The 15049-nt window shown below is 44.1% G+C and overlaps 1 protein-coding gene across 6 annotated transcripts in view; it reads left to right on the top strand.

The window, feature by feature from the left end:
- The window catches only part of CHST8 (carbohydrate sulfotransferase 8), a 517055-nt gene extending 503919 nt beyond the window's left edge, over window positions 1-13136 (top strand). For all 6 annotated transcript variants that reach the window (XM_073605770.1, XM_073605774.1, XM_073605772.1 and 3 more), the window contains exon 4: window positions 11624-13136. In XM_073605770.1, the coding sequence (XP_073461871.1) occupies window positions 11624-12757 (1134 nt within the window). In that variant the 3' untranslated portion in view covers window positions 12758-13136. The remainder of the gene's footprint in view (window positions 1-11623) is intronic.
- The last annotated feature ends 1913 nt before the right edge of the window (window positions 13137-15049 follow it).

Raw genomic sequence — 15049 nt, 5'->3', positions numbered from 1 at the left:
GGTTTAGCAATACTTTAAAGCGGAGTTCTGCTTAAAAAAAAAAAAATGAAAAGACAGCAGCTACAAATACTGCAGCTGCTGACTTTTAATAATCGGACACTTACCTGTCCCAGGGTCCAGCGATGCGGGGGTACGAAGCCCCGCTCCTCTCCCCCTCCTCTCTGCGGCGCCGGCATTGTAACTGTGGGCGCCCGGCTGTGGCTTCACAGCTGGGCACCCACTGCGCAAGCGCGAGCCGCGCCACACGCCATGACTGGCCAGGCAATCACACATCACAGGTCCTAGATGATTGCTGAGAGGGAGGGGGGAGAGCTGATCTCCCTTCCGGTGCCGCGGTGCGCCGGGAGGAAGTGGGAGCTGGGACCCTCTTAAAAGAGGGTACCGGCTCCCCCCCCCAAAAAAAAATTACATGCCAAATGGGGCATGTCAGGGGGTCACCTCCCTTAGACCCCTTTCACACTGCCGGCGTTTTTCAGGCGCTACAGCCCTAAAAATAGCGCCTGCATAGCGCCTGAAAAAAGCGTCTCCATTCACTCCAGTGTGAAAGCCCGAAGGCCGATTTTGCATTTTTTTTTTTTTTTTGCACACGTTTAAAAATACTAATTTTAGGCCTGAAGATTTCATAAAACACCGAAAATGTAATATATGCTTTGAAAGCAGACACCCTAGAGAATACGATAGAGGTAGTTCCACTTTTTTATGTCCCTTGATATTACTGCAATGGTCTCGGAAACGCAAAATATTAGTAAATAACACACTAAAGTGTAATGGCGACAAACTTCAGTAGCCTATATTTTCTAAAGGCGACGCTTCAAAAGCCCCCCTATAGCTCATCAGTTTAGTGATACGGAGGGGGTCTGGTGCTAGAATGTTTGCTCTCACTCCGGCGTGCACAGCGATATGTAGGCGCCCCCGAAGCATGTGTTTGTTCATACAGTATGTATGTTCGTACATGCATATATATGAGGCCCCTTACCTAACGGGGGGGGGGGGGGGGGGGGAGATTTTATGTGCTTGGGTGTAACTTTTTTTTTTTTCATCACATAGGGGACAAAAAGTCCCCTATATGATGATTTGTAGGTGACAGGTTCTCTTTAATGAGGTGTGCAGAGTCTAAAAGATCCTGCATGTCTCCTCTGGGCTCCACTGAATGTATTGCAATGCACATGGCATTGTATCCCCTTTTGGCTATGCTAGCCGGGCACATGGAGTAGCTGACCAGGAAGTGATGTCATACATGTCGCTTTCCTGGATCACAGCGAGAAGGGGAGGAGAGCGGACCACCCGCCATATCGGTCTCGGGTCGCAGATGGGCAAGCAGGCCCCGGAATACATGGTGGGGGGGACGCGCCAGTACTGGGGGTGTGTGAAGGCTAGACACGTGCGGTTAGTTTCGTTCCGAATTAAAATTCGGACGAATTTTCGTTTTTCGGATGTATTCAAATTTCCGAATTAAAAAAAAAAAAAAGTACCAAATTTAAACAAATCCAAAATAACGAAAAAAAATTCAGAGACGAAATTCGAATTGTTTTCTAACTGTTTTAGAATACTTTTCGAATTTGAATAGTTTTTGAATTTCCAAAGAGAATAAAATAAATAAAATAGAATAGAAAATAAAGAAATAGAACAGAATTTTTTTTTTTTATATATATTTCTTTATTTTCCACTAAATTTTATTCTCTTTGAAAATTCAAAAACGATTCGAATTAGAAAAATGTTCCAAATCGATCCGAAGTCGAAAAATTTGAATCGATTCGAAAACGAATTCCAAAAACAAATTAAATGAATGAAACACATTTAACTAAACAAATTGTAAATAATGAATCAAAACCTAATGAATCAAATACATCAGAGTCTGCAGAGCCCCCCCCCCTTGCATTAGAGTCCTTAGAGCCCCCTGTTGATGAGGGAATCGAGCAATTTTTTTTCCCATGGTGGAAGAAAAGTAAATTGCATAATCGTTGGCCTGCCTTAGTTAAAAAGAAATAGATACTAAATATGTTAAGACTTGCTGACTAACTACAATACCCAACATTTTCCATAGGCAACGCTTTAAATTGATGAGCTGTAAAGGTTTCTTTTAGGCCTCATGCACACGGACGTTTTTACAGCTGCTTTTTTGAGCTTTTTTTGCAGCTTAAAAAGGCCTGTCTATGTTAGTCTATGGCTTCATGCCCACCTAGGCGTTTTTGAGCTGCAAGTGGCATAGGCGTTTTTAAGCTGTAAAAAAAACCCAGGACCAGTGGGTTCTGAGAGACGTTTTTCAGCTGTAAAAACGCTCTAACGCTCAAAAACGCTCAAAAACGCTCAAAAACGTCATTCACCAACGTTTTTTAGCGTTTTTGATCCATTGAAAAAAAAAAAAAAAATTGAAAAAAAAAAAACGCTCAAAAACGCTAAAAAACGCTATTGCAAAAACGCTGAAAAAAGCTGAAAAAAGTTTTAAAAAAATCACTGCAAAGATACTGGCGTTTTCATAACGTTTTTTTAACAGCCTGTGTGCATGAGGGCTCAAGTGGAACTCAACTGCATCTGAGCACCATGAACTGAAAACGCTACTTATAATTCATAGCAAACTCCTCCATCCAGAGGCATAACTAGGAGCTTCAGGGACCCCGTGCAAAAAAAACATGAAGGGACCCCCTGTTCCCTCTGGGGCCCTCCCCACTGATCCCGGGGGCCCTTTACTCCTGCAGCAGGACCCTTTCACATTTTTTGCAGCGGGTCCCCTTCCTGCCATCTTGGGTGGGGTCGGCACCTTTTCTTCAAGCCAAACCCAAACGGCACGGCAGATTTGTTTTTTGTTTTTTGCAGTATGCACTATACATAGATTTTGTGATTAAATAACATTTTTAATTATGGATATAACATCTTACATCTGAATCCGCAGAGTTCCTAATCTGCAGAGTTCCACTTTACATCTGAATCTGAAAAGTTTCCCTTACACTGTAAGGGGGGACTCTGCAGACTCCAATGGGGGACTCTGATTTAACGGGGAACACAGAGAACTTGGATGTAAAGGGGGAACGCTGCAGACACTGGTGCAAAGGGGAACTCTAATATAAGGGGTTCTCTGGTAACCAGAACCCCCACTTACAGCATAGTTCCTAGCATTCCTTTTTAATCAGGGTTCCCAGGACCCCTTTGCATCAGACTCCGCAGAGCCCCCCCTCTTGCATTAGAATCCGCAGAGCCCCCTTTTACTTTAGAGTCCGCAGAGCCCTCCTTTACATCAGAGTCTGCAGAGCCCCCCTTGCATCGGAGTGTACAGAGGCCCCCCCCTTGCATTAGAGTCCCCTTTCATCAGAGTCTGCCCCCCTTATGTCCGAGTTTGCAGAATTTCCACTTACACTCTACGGGGGATCTCTGTGGACTCTGATGTAAGGGGTGCTCTGGGAACCCTGATTTAAGGGGCAGCTCTGATGTAAGGGTGAATGCTATGGACTCTGGTATAAATGGGAACTCTGATGTAAGGGGGTCTCTGCTCACCAAATCCCACCTTGCATCAGAGTCCACAGAGCACCCCTTACATCTGAGTCCCCCTTACATTAGTGTACTCGCTGGGAGGCAGGAGAAAGAAGGGACACTTTACTCATAGACAGTGGATGGATGGCTAGCTCACTCACCCAGGATGGGTCATCGGCAGTCTGTACCTTTCATCTGTACCACGCTGCACATCTGCTAACTGCTGGGCTTCAAATTTCCTGCCCACACATCCCCTTTTCCGAGGTACAGCAGTGCCAGGGATTAGAGTGGCATGGGCATGGCAGATACAGGAGGAGAGGGGAGGGAAGAGGAGGAGCAGATCAGCTCTCTCTCCTCTCCTGTCTGTGCGAGGGAGGAGGGGGGAGCTGCCAGTACTGGCTCTGGGCTGCATGAGAGAAACACACTCAGCTCAGAGCCCTGCAGCCAGCAACCACGCTGGGGCCCCCCACAGTGGCAGAATACCAGGCCCGGTTGCAAGTGCCAATGTTGAGAAGATAGTTCCAGGCGCTGGTGAATGTACAACACCCAATGGTATGGTAGAGCCACAGCTAGACTGTGCTGCTGTCCAATGGCATGGTGTTGGAAATGGAAGTGACTGACAGGGCTTGGAAGCTGGACTGAGAACAAGTAACTGGTGGCTGCAATAACCCACAATACTGTCAAAAAGGCCTGCTGGCTGTTTATTCAAATAGATAAAAGGAGGTTATCAAATTGATCAAATCTGATAAAACATGTGCGCTCGCAACCGGTAGTGACGGCAACAGGGACGCATGCGTTTCACTGCGGCTGCTTCCTTCCTCGAACACTCCTGTCTTGCGTAGGATCCAGTGATGCTTTCCTCCACAGCGCTGCTCCCCTTGGGCTGTGCGGTCCAGCTCCAGGGACATCATCCATTCATGCCGGCGGGTCCGGCACGGAACATCCTGGAGTCGGGTCAGTTCGCGGCCAGCGTGGTCAGTGTCTTTTCCTGGACTCACCCAATCTGCCACAGCAATCCACCAGTGCCCGAGCCAGCTTCTCAGCAAGCGTGGTAACGTTGCAATCTCACAATTTTTGAGTCATGTACTGTTTTTAACCTCCTCTTATCTATTTGAACAAACAGCCAGCAGGCCTATTTGACAGTATTGTGGGTTATTGCAGCCACCAGTTACTTGTTCTCAGTCCAGCTTCTAAGCGCTGTCAGTCACTTCCATTTCCGGTTGCAAGTGCAACCTTTGCAACATGGAAGTTCTGCCACTGCCCCCCTTACAGCCATGTCCTGAGTTAGATCAAGGGCGGCACAGTGGTGTAGTGGGTAGCACTTTTGCCTAGCAGTAAGAAGGGTCGCTGGTTCGAATCCCAACCACGACACTACCTGCCTGGAGTTTGCATGTTCTCCCTGTGCCTGCGTGGGTTTCCTCCGGGTACTCCGGTTTCCTCCCACACGCCAAAGACATGCTGGTAGGTTAATCGGATCCTGTCTAAATTGTCCCTAGTATGTCTGAATGTGAGTTAGGGACCTTAGATTGTAAGCTCCTTGAGGGTAGGGACTGATGTGAATGTACAATGTATATGTAAAGCGCTGCGTAAATTGACGGCGCTATATAAGTACCTAAAATAAATAAATAAAATAAATAAGTACAGCACCAGCTGGCATCTGAGATCCCTGAACCCTGAAGTACTCAGAGCTGAGCACCTCCATGTTCATGGCTTCTATGGGACATCGAAGGGGGAGCGCTCACCATCTTGGCAACACCGATGTACACCCCAGGCTCCTGGAGGGCACAAATGAGCCAAGGACGTACATGTTGGTGGACGGCACAGAAACCTCTAGAACAGAAAAGTCTGTCAGCACTTTTACAAAAGCAAGTTTAGCTCTCAATTACAACTTCGTACAGTTACCAGAATACAATATTTTTCACTATAATGGCACTTTAAGAAAGAACAGAGCGGCAGCCGTAGTGTAAAAACTTTGTTGCTTCTCTACATTAGGATGTAAACGGGTTAAAGCTCCGGTGTTGTTGAAAACTGTCCTTTACTTGTTCAGGTCAGTGAATCCTTTTCAGTGATGACATTTAGAAAGCATTCTGAGAGGAGCCGCAGACACCCGGCTAAACGCAGCACGTTAAAAGCCTCTCCTGGTTAGGGTGACAGCCGAGGTCACAGAGAAAAAGTTGTGTCTTAATTTAACAAGGCTGCCGAGACAAATGTTTTGCTGCTATTCAGAGCTTTGCAGTTGGGCATTTCATAATCGCCGCGGTCCTCCTCTGATGGTGTTAGCGGTCTTAGTTGCGGCAGTAAAGCGACAATTTGTAATTAATAGCACTGTTCAGTGGAACTGGCTGCTGGAAACAGAGAGCTTTTCCGTAAGCACTTAAAGAGCAGGCCTATTCTGAAAAAAAAAAAATCTGCATTTTTTTCCTAGAAAATTACTTGGAACCCCCAAACATATACAGTATCTCACAAAAGTAAGTACACCCCTCACATTTTTGTAAGAATTTTATTCTATCTTTTCATGTGACAACACTGAAGAAATGACACTTTGCTACAATGTAAAGTAGTGAGTGTACAGCTTGTAGAACAGTGTAAATTTGCTGTCCCCTCAAAATAACTGAATACACAGCCATTAATGTCTAAACCGCTGGCAACAAAAGTGAGTACACCCCTAAGTGAAAATGTCCAAATTGGGCCCAATTAGCCATTTTCCCTCCCCGGTGTCATGTGACGCTTTAGTGTTACAAGGTCTCAGGTGTGAATGGGGAGCAGGTGTGTTAAATTTGGTGTTATCACTGTCACTCTCTCATACTGGTCACTGGAAGTTCAACATGGCACCTCATGGCAAAGAACTTTCTGAGGATCGGAAAAAAAGAATTGTTGCTCTACATAAAGATGGCCTAGGCTATAAGAAGATTGCCAAGACCCTGAAACTGAGCTGCAGCACGGTGGCCAAGACCATACAGCGGTTAAACAAGGACACGTTCCACTCAGAACAGGCCTTGCCATGGTTCACCAAAGAAGTTGAGTGCACATGCTCAGCGTCATATCCAGAGGTTGTCTTTGGGAAATATACATATGAGTGCTGCCAGCATTGCTGCAGAGGTTGAAGGGGTGGGGGGTCAGCCTGTCGGTGCTCAGACTATACGCTGCACACTGCATCAAATTGGTCTGCATGGCTGTCATCCCAGAAGGAAGCCTCTTCTAAAGATGATGCATAAGAAAGCCCGGAAACAGTTTGCTGAAGACAAGCAGACTAAGGACATGGATTACTAGAACCATGTCCTGTGATCTGATGAGACCAAGATAAACTTATTTGGTTCAGATGGTGTCAAGCGTGTGTGGTGGCAACCAGGTGAGGAGTACAAAGACAAGTGTGTCTTGCCTACAGTCAAGCATGGTGGTGGGAGTGTCATGGTCTGGAGCTGCATGAGTGCTGCCAGCACTGGGGAGCTACAGTTCATTGAGGGAACTATGAATGCCAACATGTACTGTGACATACTGAAGCAGAGCATGATCCCCTCCCTTCAGAGACTGGGCCACAGGGCAGTATTCCAACATGATAACGACCCCAAACACACCTCCAAGACAACCACTGCCTTGCTAAAGAAGCTGAGGGTAAAGGTGATGGACTGGCCAAGCATGTCTCCAGACCTAAACCCTATTGAGCATCTGTGGGGCATCCTCAAACAGAAGGTGGAGGAGCGCAAGGTCTCTAACATCCACCAGCTCTGTGATGTCATCATGGAGGAGTGGAAGAGGACTCCAGTGACAACCTGTGAAGCTCTGGTGAACTCCATGCCCAAGGGGGTTAAGGCAGTGCTGGAGAATAATGGTGGCCACACAAAATATTGACACTTTGGGCCCAGTGGACATTTTCACTTAGGGGTGTACTCACTTTTGTTGTCAGCGGTTTAGACATTAATGGCTGTGTGTTGAGTTATTTTGAGGGGACAGCAAATTTACACTGTTATACAAGCTGTACACTCACTACTTTACATTGTAGACAAGTGTCATTTCTTCAGTGTTGTCACATGAAAATATATAATAAAATATTTACAAAAATGTGAGGGGTGTACTCACTTTTGTAAGATACTGTGTGTGTGTATATTTTTATATATATATATATAAGGTTACATAGTAGGTGAGGTTGAAAAAAGACACAAGTCCATCAAGTCCAACCTATGTGTGATTATGTGTCAGTATTACATTGTATATCCTAGTATGTTGTGGTCGTTCAGGTGTTTATCTGTTTCTTGAAGCTATCAATGCTCCCCGCTGAGACCACCGCCTGTGGAAGGGAATTCCACATCCTTGCCGCTCTTACAGTAAAGAACCCTCTACGCAGTTTAAGGTTAAACCTCTTTTCTTCTAATTTTAATGAGTGGCCACGAGTCTTGTTTAACTCCCTTCCGCGAAAAAGTTTTCTCCCTATTGTGGGGTCACCAGTACGGTATTTGTATATTGAAATCATATCCCCTCTCAAGCGTCTCTTCTCCAGAGAGAATAAGTTCAGTGCTCGCAACCTTTCCTCATAACTAAGATCCTCCAGACCCTTTATTAGCTTTGTTGCCCTTCATTGTACTCGCCCCATTTCCAGTACATCCTTCCTGAGGACTGGTGCCCAGAACTGGACAGCATACTCCAGGTGCGGCCGGACCAGAGTCTTGTAGAGTGGGAGAATTATCATTTTATCTCTGGAGTTGATCCTCTTTTTAATGTATGCCAATATTCTGTTTGCTTTGTTAGCAGCAGCTTGGCATTACTGAGCCTATCATCTACTAGGACCCCCAGGTCCTTTTCCATCCTCGATTCCCCCAGAGGTTCTCCCCCCAGTGTATAGATTGCATTCATATTTTTGCCACCCAAATGCATTATTTTACATTTTTCTACATTGAACCTCATTTGCCATGTAGTCGCCCACCCCATTAATTTGTTCAGGTCTTTTTGCAAGGTTTCCACATCCTGCAGGGAAGTTATTTCCCTGCTTAGCTTATTATCGTCCACAAATACAGAGATTGAACTGTTTATCCCATCCTCCAGGTCCTTTATGAACAGAATAAATGGGATTGGTCCCAGCACAGAACCCTGGGGAACCCCACTACCCACCCCTGACCATTCCGAGTACTCCCCATTTATCACCACCCTCTGAACTCGCCCTTGTAGCCAGTTTTCAATCCATGTACTCACCCTATGGTCCATGCCAACGCACCTTATTTTGTACAGTAAACGTTTATGGGGAACTGTGTCAAATGCTTTTGTAAAACCCAGATACACCACGTCTACTTATTCAGTCCACTTTACTCTGATACCCCTAACTAAAATCTAGTGGAACCAATTGCCTTCAAAAGCCATCTAATTAGTAAATAGCATCCACCTGTGTGTAATTTAATCTCAGTATAAATACAGCTGTTCTGTGAAGCCCTCAGAGGTTTGTTAGAGAATCTTAGTGAATAAACAGCATCATGAAGGTAAAGGAACACACCAGACAGGTCAGAGATAAAGTTGTGGAGAAGTATAAAGCAGGGTTAGGTTATAAAAAAATATCCCAAGCTTTGAACATCTCACGGAGCTCTGTTCAATCCATCATCGGAAAATGGAAAGAGTATGGCACAACTGCAAACCTACCAAGACATGGCCGTCCACCTAAACTGACCGGCCGGGCAAGGAGAACATTCATCAGAGAAGCAGCCAAGAGGCCCATGGTAACTCTGGAGGAGCTGCAGAGATCCACAGCTCAGGTGGGAGAATCTGTCCACAGGACAACTATTAGTCGTGTTCTCCACAAATCTGGCCAGGATACCCAGCCTGCATCTGGGGGTCTCAATCGGTCAAATATCACAGAGCATGTGTGTAAAAAAAAAGAAGGCTTCAATAGTGTAAAAAAAAGTCTAAAAAAACTTTTAGTGATAAAAACCAAAAAGGGGGTACTCACAAACATAGAAAATCACAAGCTCTGTAAAAGTTAGTTTGCCAGCAAACAAAGTTCGAAATCACCCGCACTTTCCAGGGTCACGTGGGGAGTAATGACATCAGCACATAGCTCCGCCCTTCTGTTTTTATTTATGTTTACTATGGTTATCACATGGTTTGTCGCTGCTGTTCTTTAGTTAATTTTTGTACTTTAGCGCGGTATACTAAGCAGTTACAGGCATCATTCAGATATAATTTTTTCCAGCTACCAAATCCCTTCACCATAAGATCAATCATAGCGGCTGTTCAGTCGCTTGATCGTTCTTACAGGCGGCGGGAGGGGACTTCCCCGCCCCCCTCTGATGCTTCTACCAGCTCGCTCGTGCGATCCGCGAGCCGGAGAAGGAATCTCCTGGTGACAGAAGTTAGTCATAGAGAAAACCGAGGGCCAGATGGTCCTCGGAAGTCCCTATGACTCTTGGAGGCCCGGGCGCGATGTTATGACGTCACATCCGGGCCAGCGGAAGTAAACAATGCCGGGGACTCGGCTGGAAAGCCTGAGATCCTTAATTTATTTATTTTTTTAAATCTCAGGCTTTCCAGCGTGGAGGAGAGAGGTGGGGTCTTCTAGACCCCACCTCTCTCCATAAAGAGGACCTGTCACGCCCTATTCCTAGTACAAGCGATGTTTACATTCCTTATAATAGGAATAAAAGCAATCAACGTTTTTTTTAAAGGGAAAGTGTAAAAATATATATTTTTTTAATAAAATAAACAGTAAAAAAGGAAAATGAAAGCGCCCCCATCCAGGTGTGCTCGCACACAGAAGCAAACGCATACGTAGGTCGCGTCCACATATGTAAACAACGTTCAAACCACACATGTGAGGTATCACCACGAGCGTTAGAGCGAGAGCAACAATTCCAGCCCAAGACCAACTCTGTAAATCTAAACATGTAACCTGTAAACATTTTTAAAGTGTCGCCTGTGGAGATTTTTAAGTATCGAAGTTTGGCGCCATTATAGGAGTGTGCGCAATTTTAAAACCTGACATGTTTGGTATCTATTTACTCTGCGTAACATCATCTGTCACATTATACAAAAAAATTGTGCTAACTTTACTGTTTTTACTGCGCAAATATTGTGTGACATAAAAAGTTGCAATGACCTCCACTTTATTCCCTAGGGTCTCTGCTAAATATAATATATATATATATATATATATATATATATATATATATATATATATATATATAATGTTTGGGGATTCTGAGTCATTTTCTAGCAAAACAAAATTATGATTTTTACATGTAGGAGAGGAGTGCTTGAATTTGTGCGGTATGGAAGTGGTTAATAATAACAATATTAAAGGATAAGTCCACCTTAACACTAAAACCTCTACAGACATCCATGATCTAACACTAACCTATCTAGCCCTGTAAATAAGAAATCAGTATACATACCTTTTTTGAAGCTGATCCGACCCGATCCCACGCTGAGCTATCAGCTGCGTCTTCGCTGTGTGGGAGTGTGCAGAGGACACAGCCGACAACGGAAACCCCATAGTAACTCTGTGGGTGACGTCACTCCCCATTCATTTCACAGCTGTTGTCGGCTGTGTCCTCTGCAGAGCTTCCGCCGCTGGAGACCGGATCGGCTTCATAAAAAGGTATGTATAGCGATTTCTTCTTTACAGGGCTAGATAGGTTAGTGTTAGATTGTGGATGTCTGTAGATGTAGAGATTTTAGTGTTAGGGTGGACTTATCATTTAATGTTAATAAAAGAATGCAATTATTATTATGCATTTCATATTTACTAGACAAGAAAACAAAATATTTTTATCCTTTTTTTTAATCCTGACTATAATACACAAAATAAAATAAATCATTCACACCCCTACATGTTAAGCTGATCATATTCACATGCTTTAAATGAAACCTTTAAAAGGTTGTAGATTTTATATTCGTTTTAATATTCTTGCAGGGTATGTTTACTGACAGAGCGTAGTGTGGTACATAGAGAACAAATCCATTTGACTTTATCTACAACTGTCTGGTTCTGTGAAAGAAAAAAAAAAGTTGTGTTTTTTTTTTTTTTTGACAGTATTATGAATAAGCAAATAAAACTCTTCACGCTTCAATTGAGATAGTGTGCAGATTTGTCAGACACAACGATCTGTGTTCTTTTCACTGTATCTTGTAAGCCTTGTGTTGCGGAATTCTGAATAATTCCCTATTCTTCTATTCACAGGGCTGCACGCCTAACAATCAGTATGGAACTTCAATAGAAGCTGCTGCCAAACAGCTCCTGAACATAAACCAAGATGTACGGACGTATTCTCCTTATCAGTACTCAGCTAGTTTACACAACCCTAACCGGAGGCAGAAGAAGCCAATATTTCTCAGACGAGACAATACAAAATACAATGAGAGAAAACTCTTGAAGAAACGCAAGCATTTTCTGTTGAAAGAAACTCCAATTTTAATGCCCATCAACAGTTCTGCAGTGGACCTTATGAGATTGGAAGAGGACGACAGGAACAGCAACTGGAAAAAGCTCTACGAGGTCCAGCGGCAGCGGAAAAAACTGATGCAAGACATTTGCCTGAAGTATAAGAGTGGCAGCCGAAGGATCATCACCCCTTACCATGTTTCCAGAATCTTTGTGGAGGACAAGTACAAGATTCTCTATTGTGAGGTTCCAAAAGCCGGTTGCTCCAACTGGAAGCGAGTTTTAATGGTTCTTAATGGACTGGCCTCTTCAACCAAGGATATCCAACACAACACTGTCCACTACGGAAACTACCTTAAGAGACTGGACAGTTTTGACCGCAAAGGGATATTCAACCGGCTCAACACCTACAAGAAGATGATCTTCGTGCGAGAGCCTTTCGAGAGGTTGGTGTCTGCTTTTCGGGACAAGTTTGAGCATGCCAATAACTACTACCATCCCGTCTTTGGCAAAGCCATCATTTCAAAGTATAGGCGAAATGCCACCAGAGAAGCTTTAAGGACAGGATCTGGAGTACAATTTAAGGAGTTCATTCAATACTTGTTGGATGTCCATAGGCCAGTTGGGATGGACATTCACTGGGACCACGTGAGCAGACTTTGCAGTCCATGCTTGATAGATTATGACTTCATTGGGAAATTTGAGAGCATGGAAGAAGACGCTAATTTTCTCCTGCACCTTATAGGCGCTCCCCAAAATCTGACATTCCCCCGATTTAAAGACCGGCATTCAAACGAGGAAAGGACCACTAGTAAAATCACACAGCAATATTTTGCAAAATTGACTCCACTGGAAAGGCAAAGGACCTATGACTTTTATTACATGGACTATCAAATGTTCAATTACTCCAAGCCTTTCGAAGACTTGTACTGATTATGAAACATGGAGAATGTGTTTTCTAGAAAACGTTCGCTGAGGCAGTGTTATAGATCGATGATTTCAGCTCATGAAACATTTGAAAAATCTGATCAGTTCATATTTTTACTTCTTAAACTTTAAGCAGCTATTGCGGAAGGATATTTTAATACCACTGTCCCGATTGATATTTCAGTAAACTCAATTAATTTGGATACCGTTTCTATAACAGTTACATTTCTTTAAGGGTAAATCCACACTTGCTGATCCTGCTAAAACTATTTCTGCTCTGAAAGAAAATATTTAACTGAAGATTTATTGTAAAAATTGTATTTTTGTTGGGTGAATAAAGTTGTTTTTAGAAAAAAAAATCAAATAAAAAGGGCTAGATTTTTAATGGGGCAGTAGACTTTTTTTAAATAAAGAACTTATAATTCTGTACCTTGACGGCACATAACAGTGGTATCAATACAAAAGGTAAAATAAATTTCAGGTATCGATATTTTTATATAGTTACATCCAGCTTGGAGCACTCAGGACAGGTGCCATTCAGAGAACGCTTTGCATCCTCAGGACAGGTGCCATTCAGAGAACGCTTTGCATCTTCTGAATGTATACAAAGCGTTCTCTGATTGGATGTGGACCTAATTCAATCAGAGAAGGCTTTGCATTTTTTCAGGAAATGCAAAAGCATTCCCTGAATGGCACCCGTGATCATCAGAGTACCGGAGTCTACTTCAGTGATTTCCATCTTCAATGGGCATCAGCCAGGTATGGTATACATACTGTAGATACAAAGGAACAATATAACAATGCAAAAAAAAATCCCATACCTTGAATTCCTCTTTAACATATGACTTTATGATCCAGCCTTCTGTTTCACTTTAAAGCTTCACTCCACACAAAAATATATACTTTTTGTCAAGTTTTGATTGGTCTGCGACCCCATTGGAGAGATTTTGCCTCAGTTTCTGTCCTTGTGACACAAGATAAAGAAATAAAGGGAGTCATTGTCTTTGAGAAAGAAGGCCACTTTAAAGTGTAAGTTTGCCCCAAATATTATTTTCAGTATTTTTGTCACCATGCCTTGCTGGATACAGCTCATTGAAGCTAATCATTTTTGTGAATTTGTTGCAAAATTTCTAACCCAGGGGTTGGCAAACCCCGAAACGAGTGCCAGAGATGGCACGCAACCGCATTTATGATGGCACGTGAGGGATGGCTGGAAAAGTCACCGCCCACTCATGCGCAAAGCTGACCGGCAGGAACGGCTGGTTACATAGGAGGAAACATTGCAGGCTTTTTTTCACCTTTCCTTCCCGCCGCTGTTTCCGCCCACCTCACTTGTTGGCTTGCCTGAAGCCGACACTGAAGCAGGGTTGAGCACGGCTGGATCAAGAGACAACTGTGCTGATCTCCTCCACCCCACGGGCGCTGTACCTGGTCAGTAAGCTCCTCCCACCATCCTCGGACTGCACTCAGCCTCAATACAGGACAGAGCTGCTGCTGCACAAAGATGAGTTTGGATTCTTTAACAGACAGGTCCTTGATCTGCACTGTGTGTAGTTGGCTGTTGTAGTTCTGATCTGCAAAATCCTCAGATTGGAAAGGCAGCACAGCTGCAACAGCCAGCTACACACTCTGCAAACTGAGGCTGTGTCTATAAAAGAATCAGATCTCATCTGTGTGCAGTGTGGTGAGGAGCTCTGTTAAGTGCCCTGCAAGCAGTGGCCCCCATGCTCTGCCCTGCTGATTTTGTTCTATACGCTGCTGACCTCATCCAATGCCCTGCTTACCCCATCCTATACCTTTGCTGATCTCGTCCCATGCCCTGCTGACCCCATCCTCTGCCCTGCTGACCCCATCCTCTGCCCTGCTGACTCCACCGGCTGATCTGAGGTGATCTGATCTATCAGGAATTGGGGCTGATCTGAGGTGTAAAGATCTAGGAAATTGGGGTGATTTTAGGTGGGAAGGTGAAGGAATTGAGCTTGTTTCAGATATGAGCGTGCAGAAATTTAGTCTAATCTAGGTGTGAAGATACAAGAATTGGCGCTGATCTGAGGTGTGAAGGTGCAGTAATTGGGGTGATCTGAGGTGTAGAGTTTCAAGAATTGGGCTTATTTGAGATCTGAAGGTGCAGAAATTGAATCTGACCTGAGGTGTGAAGATGAAGGAATTGGGGCTGATCTGGGGTGTTAAGATCCATGAAATTGGGGTGATTTTAGGTGTGAAGGTGAAGCAATTTACCTTTTTTGAGATGTGAGGGTGCAGACTTTGACTCTGATCTAAGGTGTGAAGATGCAGGAA

This window comes from Aquarana catesbeiana, linkage group LG11, assembly GCF_042186555.1.
Source record: "Aquarana catesbeiana isolate 2022-GZ linkage group LG11, ASM4218655v1, whole genome shotgun sequence".
NCBI classification, from domain to species: Eukaryota; Metazoa; Chordata; class Amphibia; order Anura; family Ranidae; genus Aquarana; species Aquarana catesbeiana.
The sequence above is the reverse complement of the archived record's forward strand: the minus strand, read 5'-3'. Positions and strand labels throughout refer to the sequence as shown.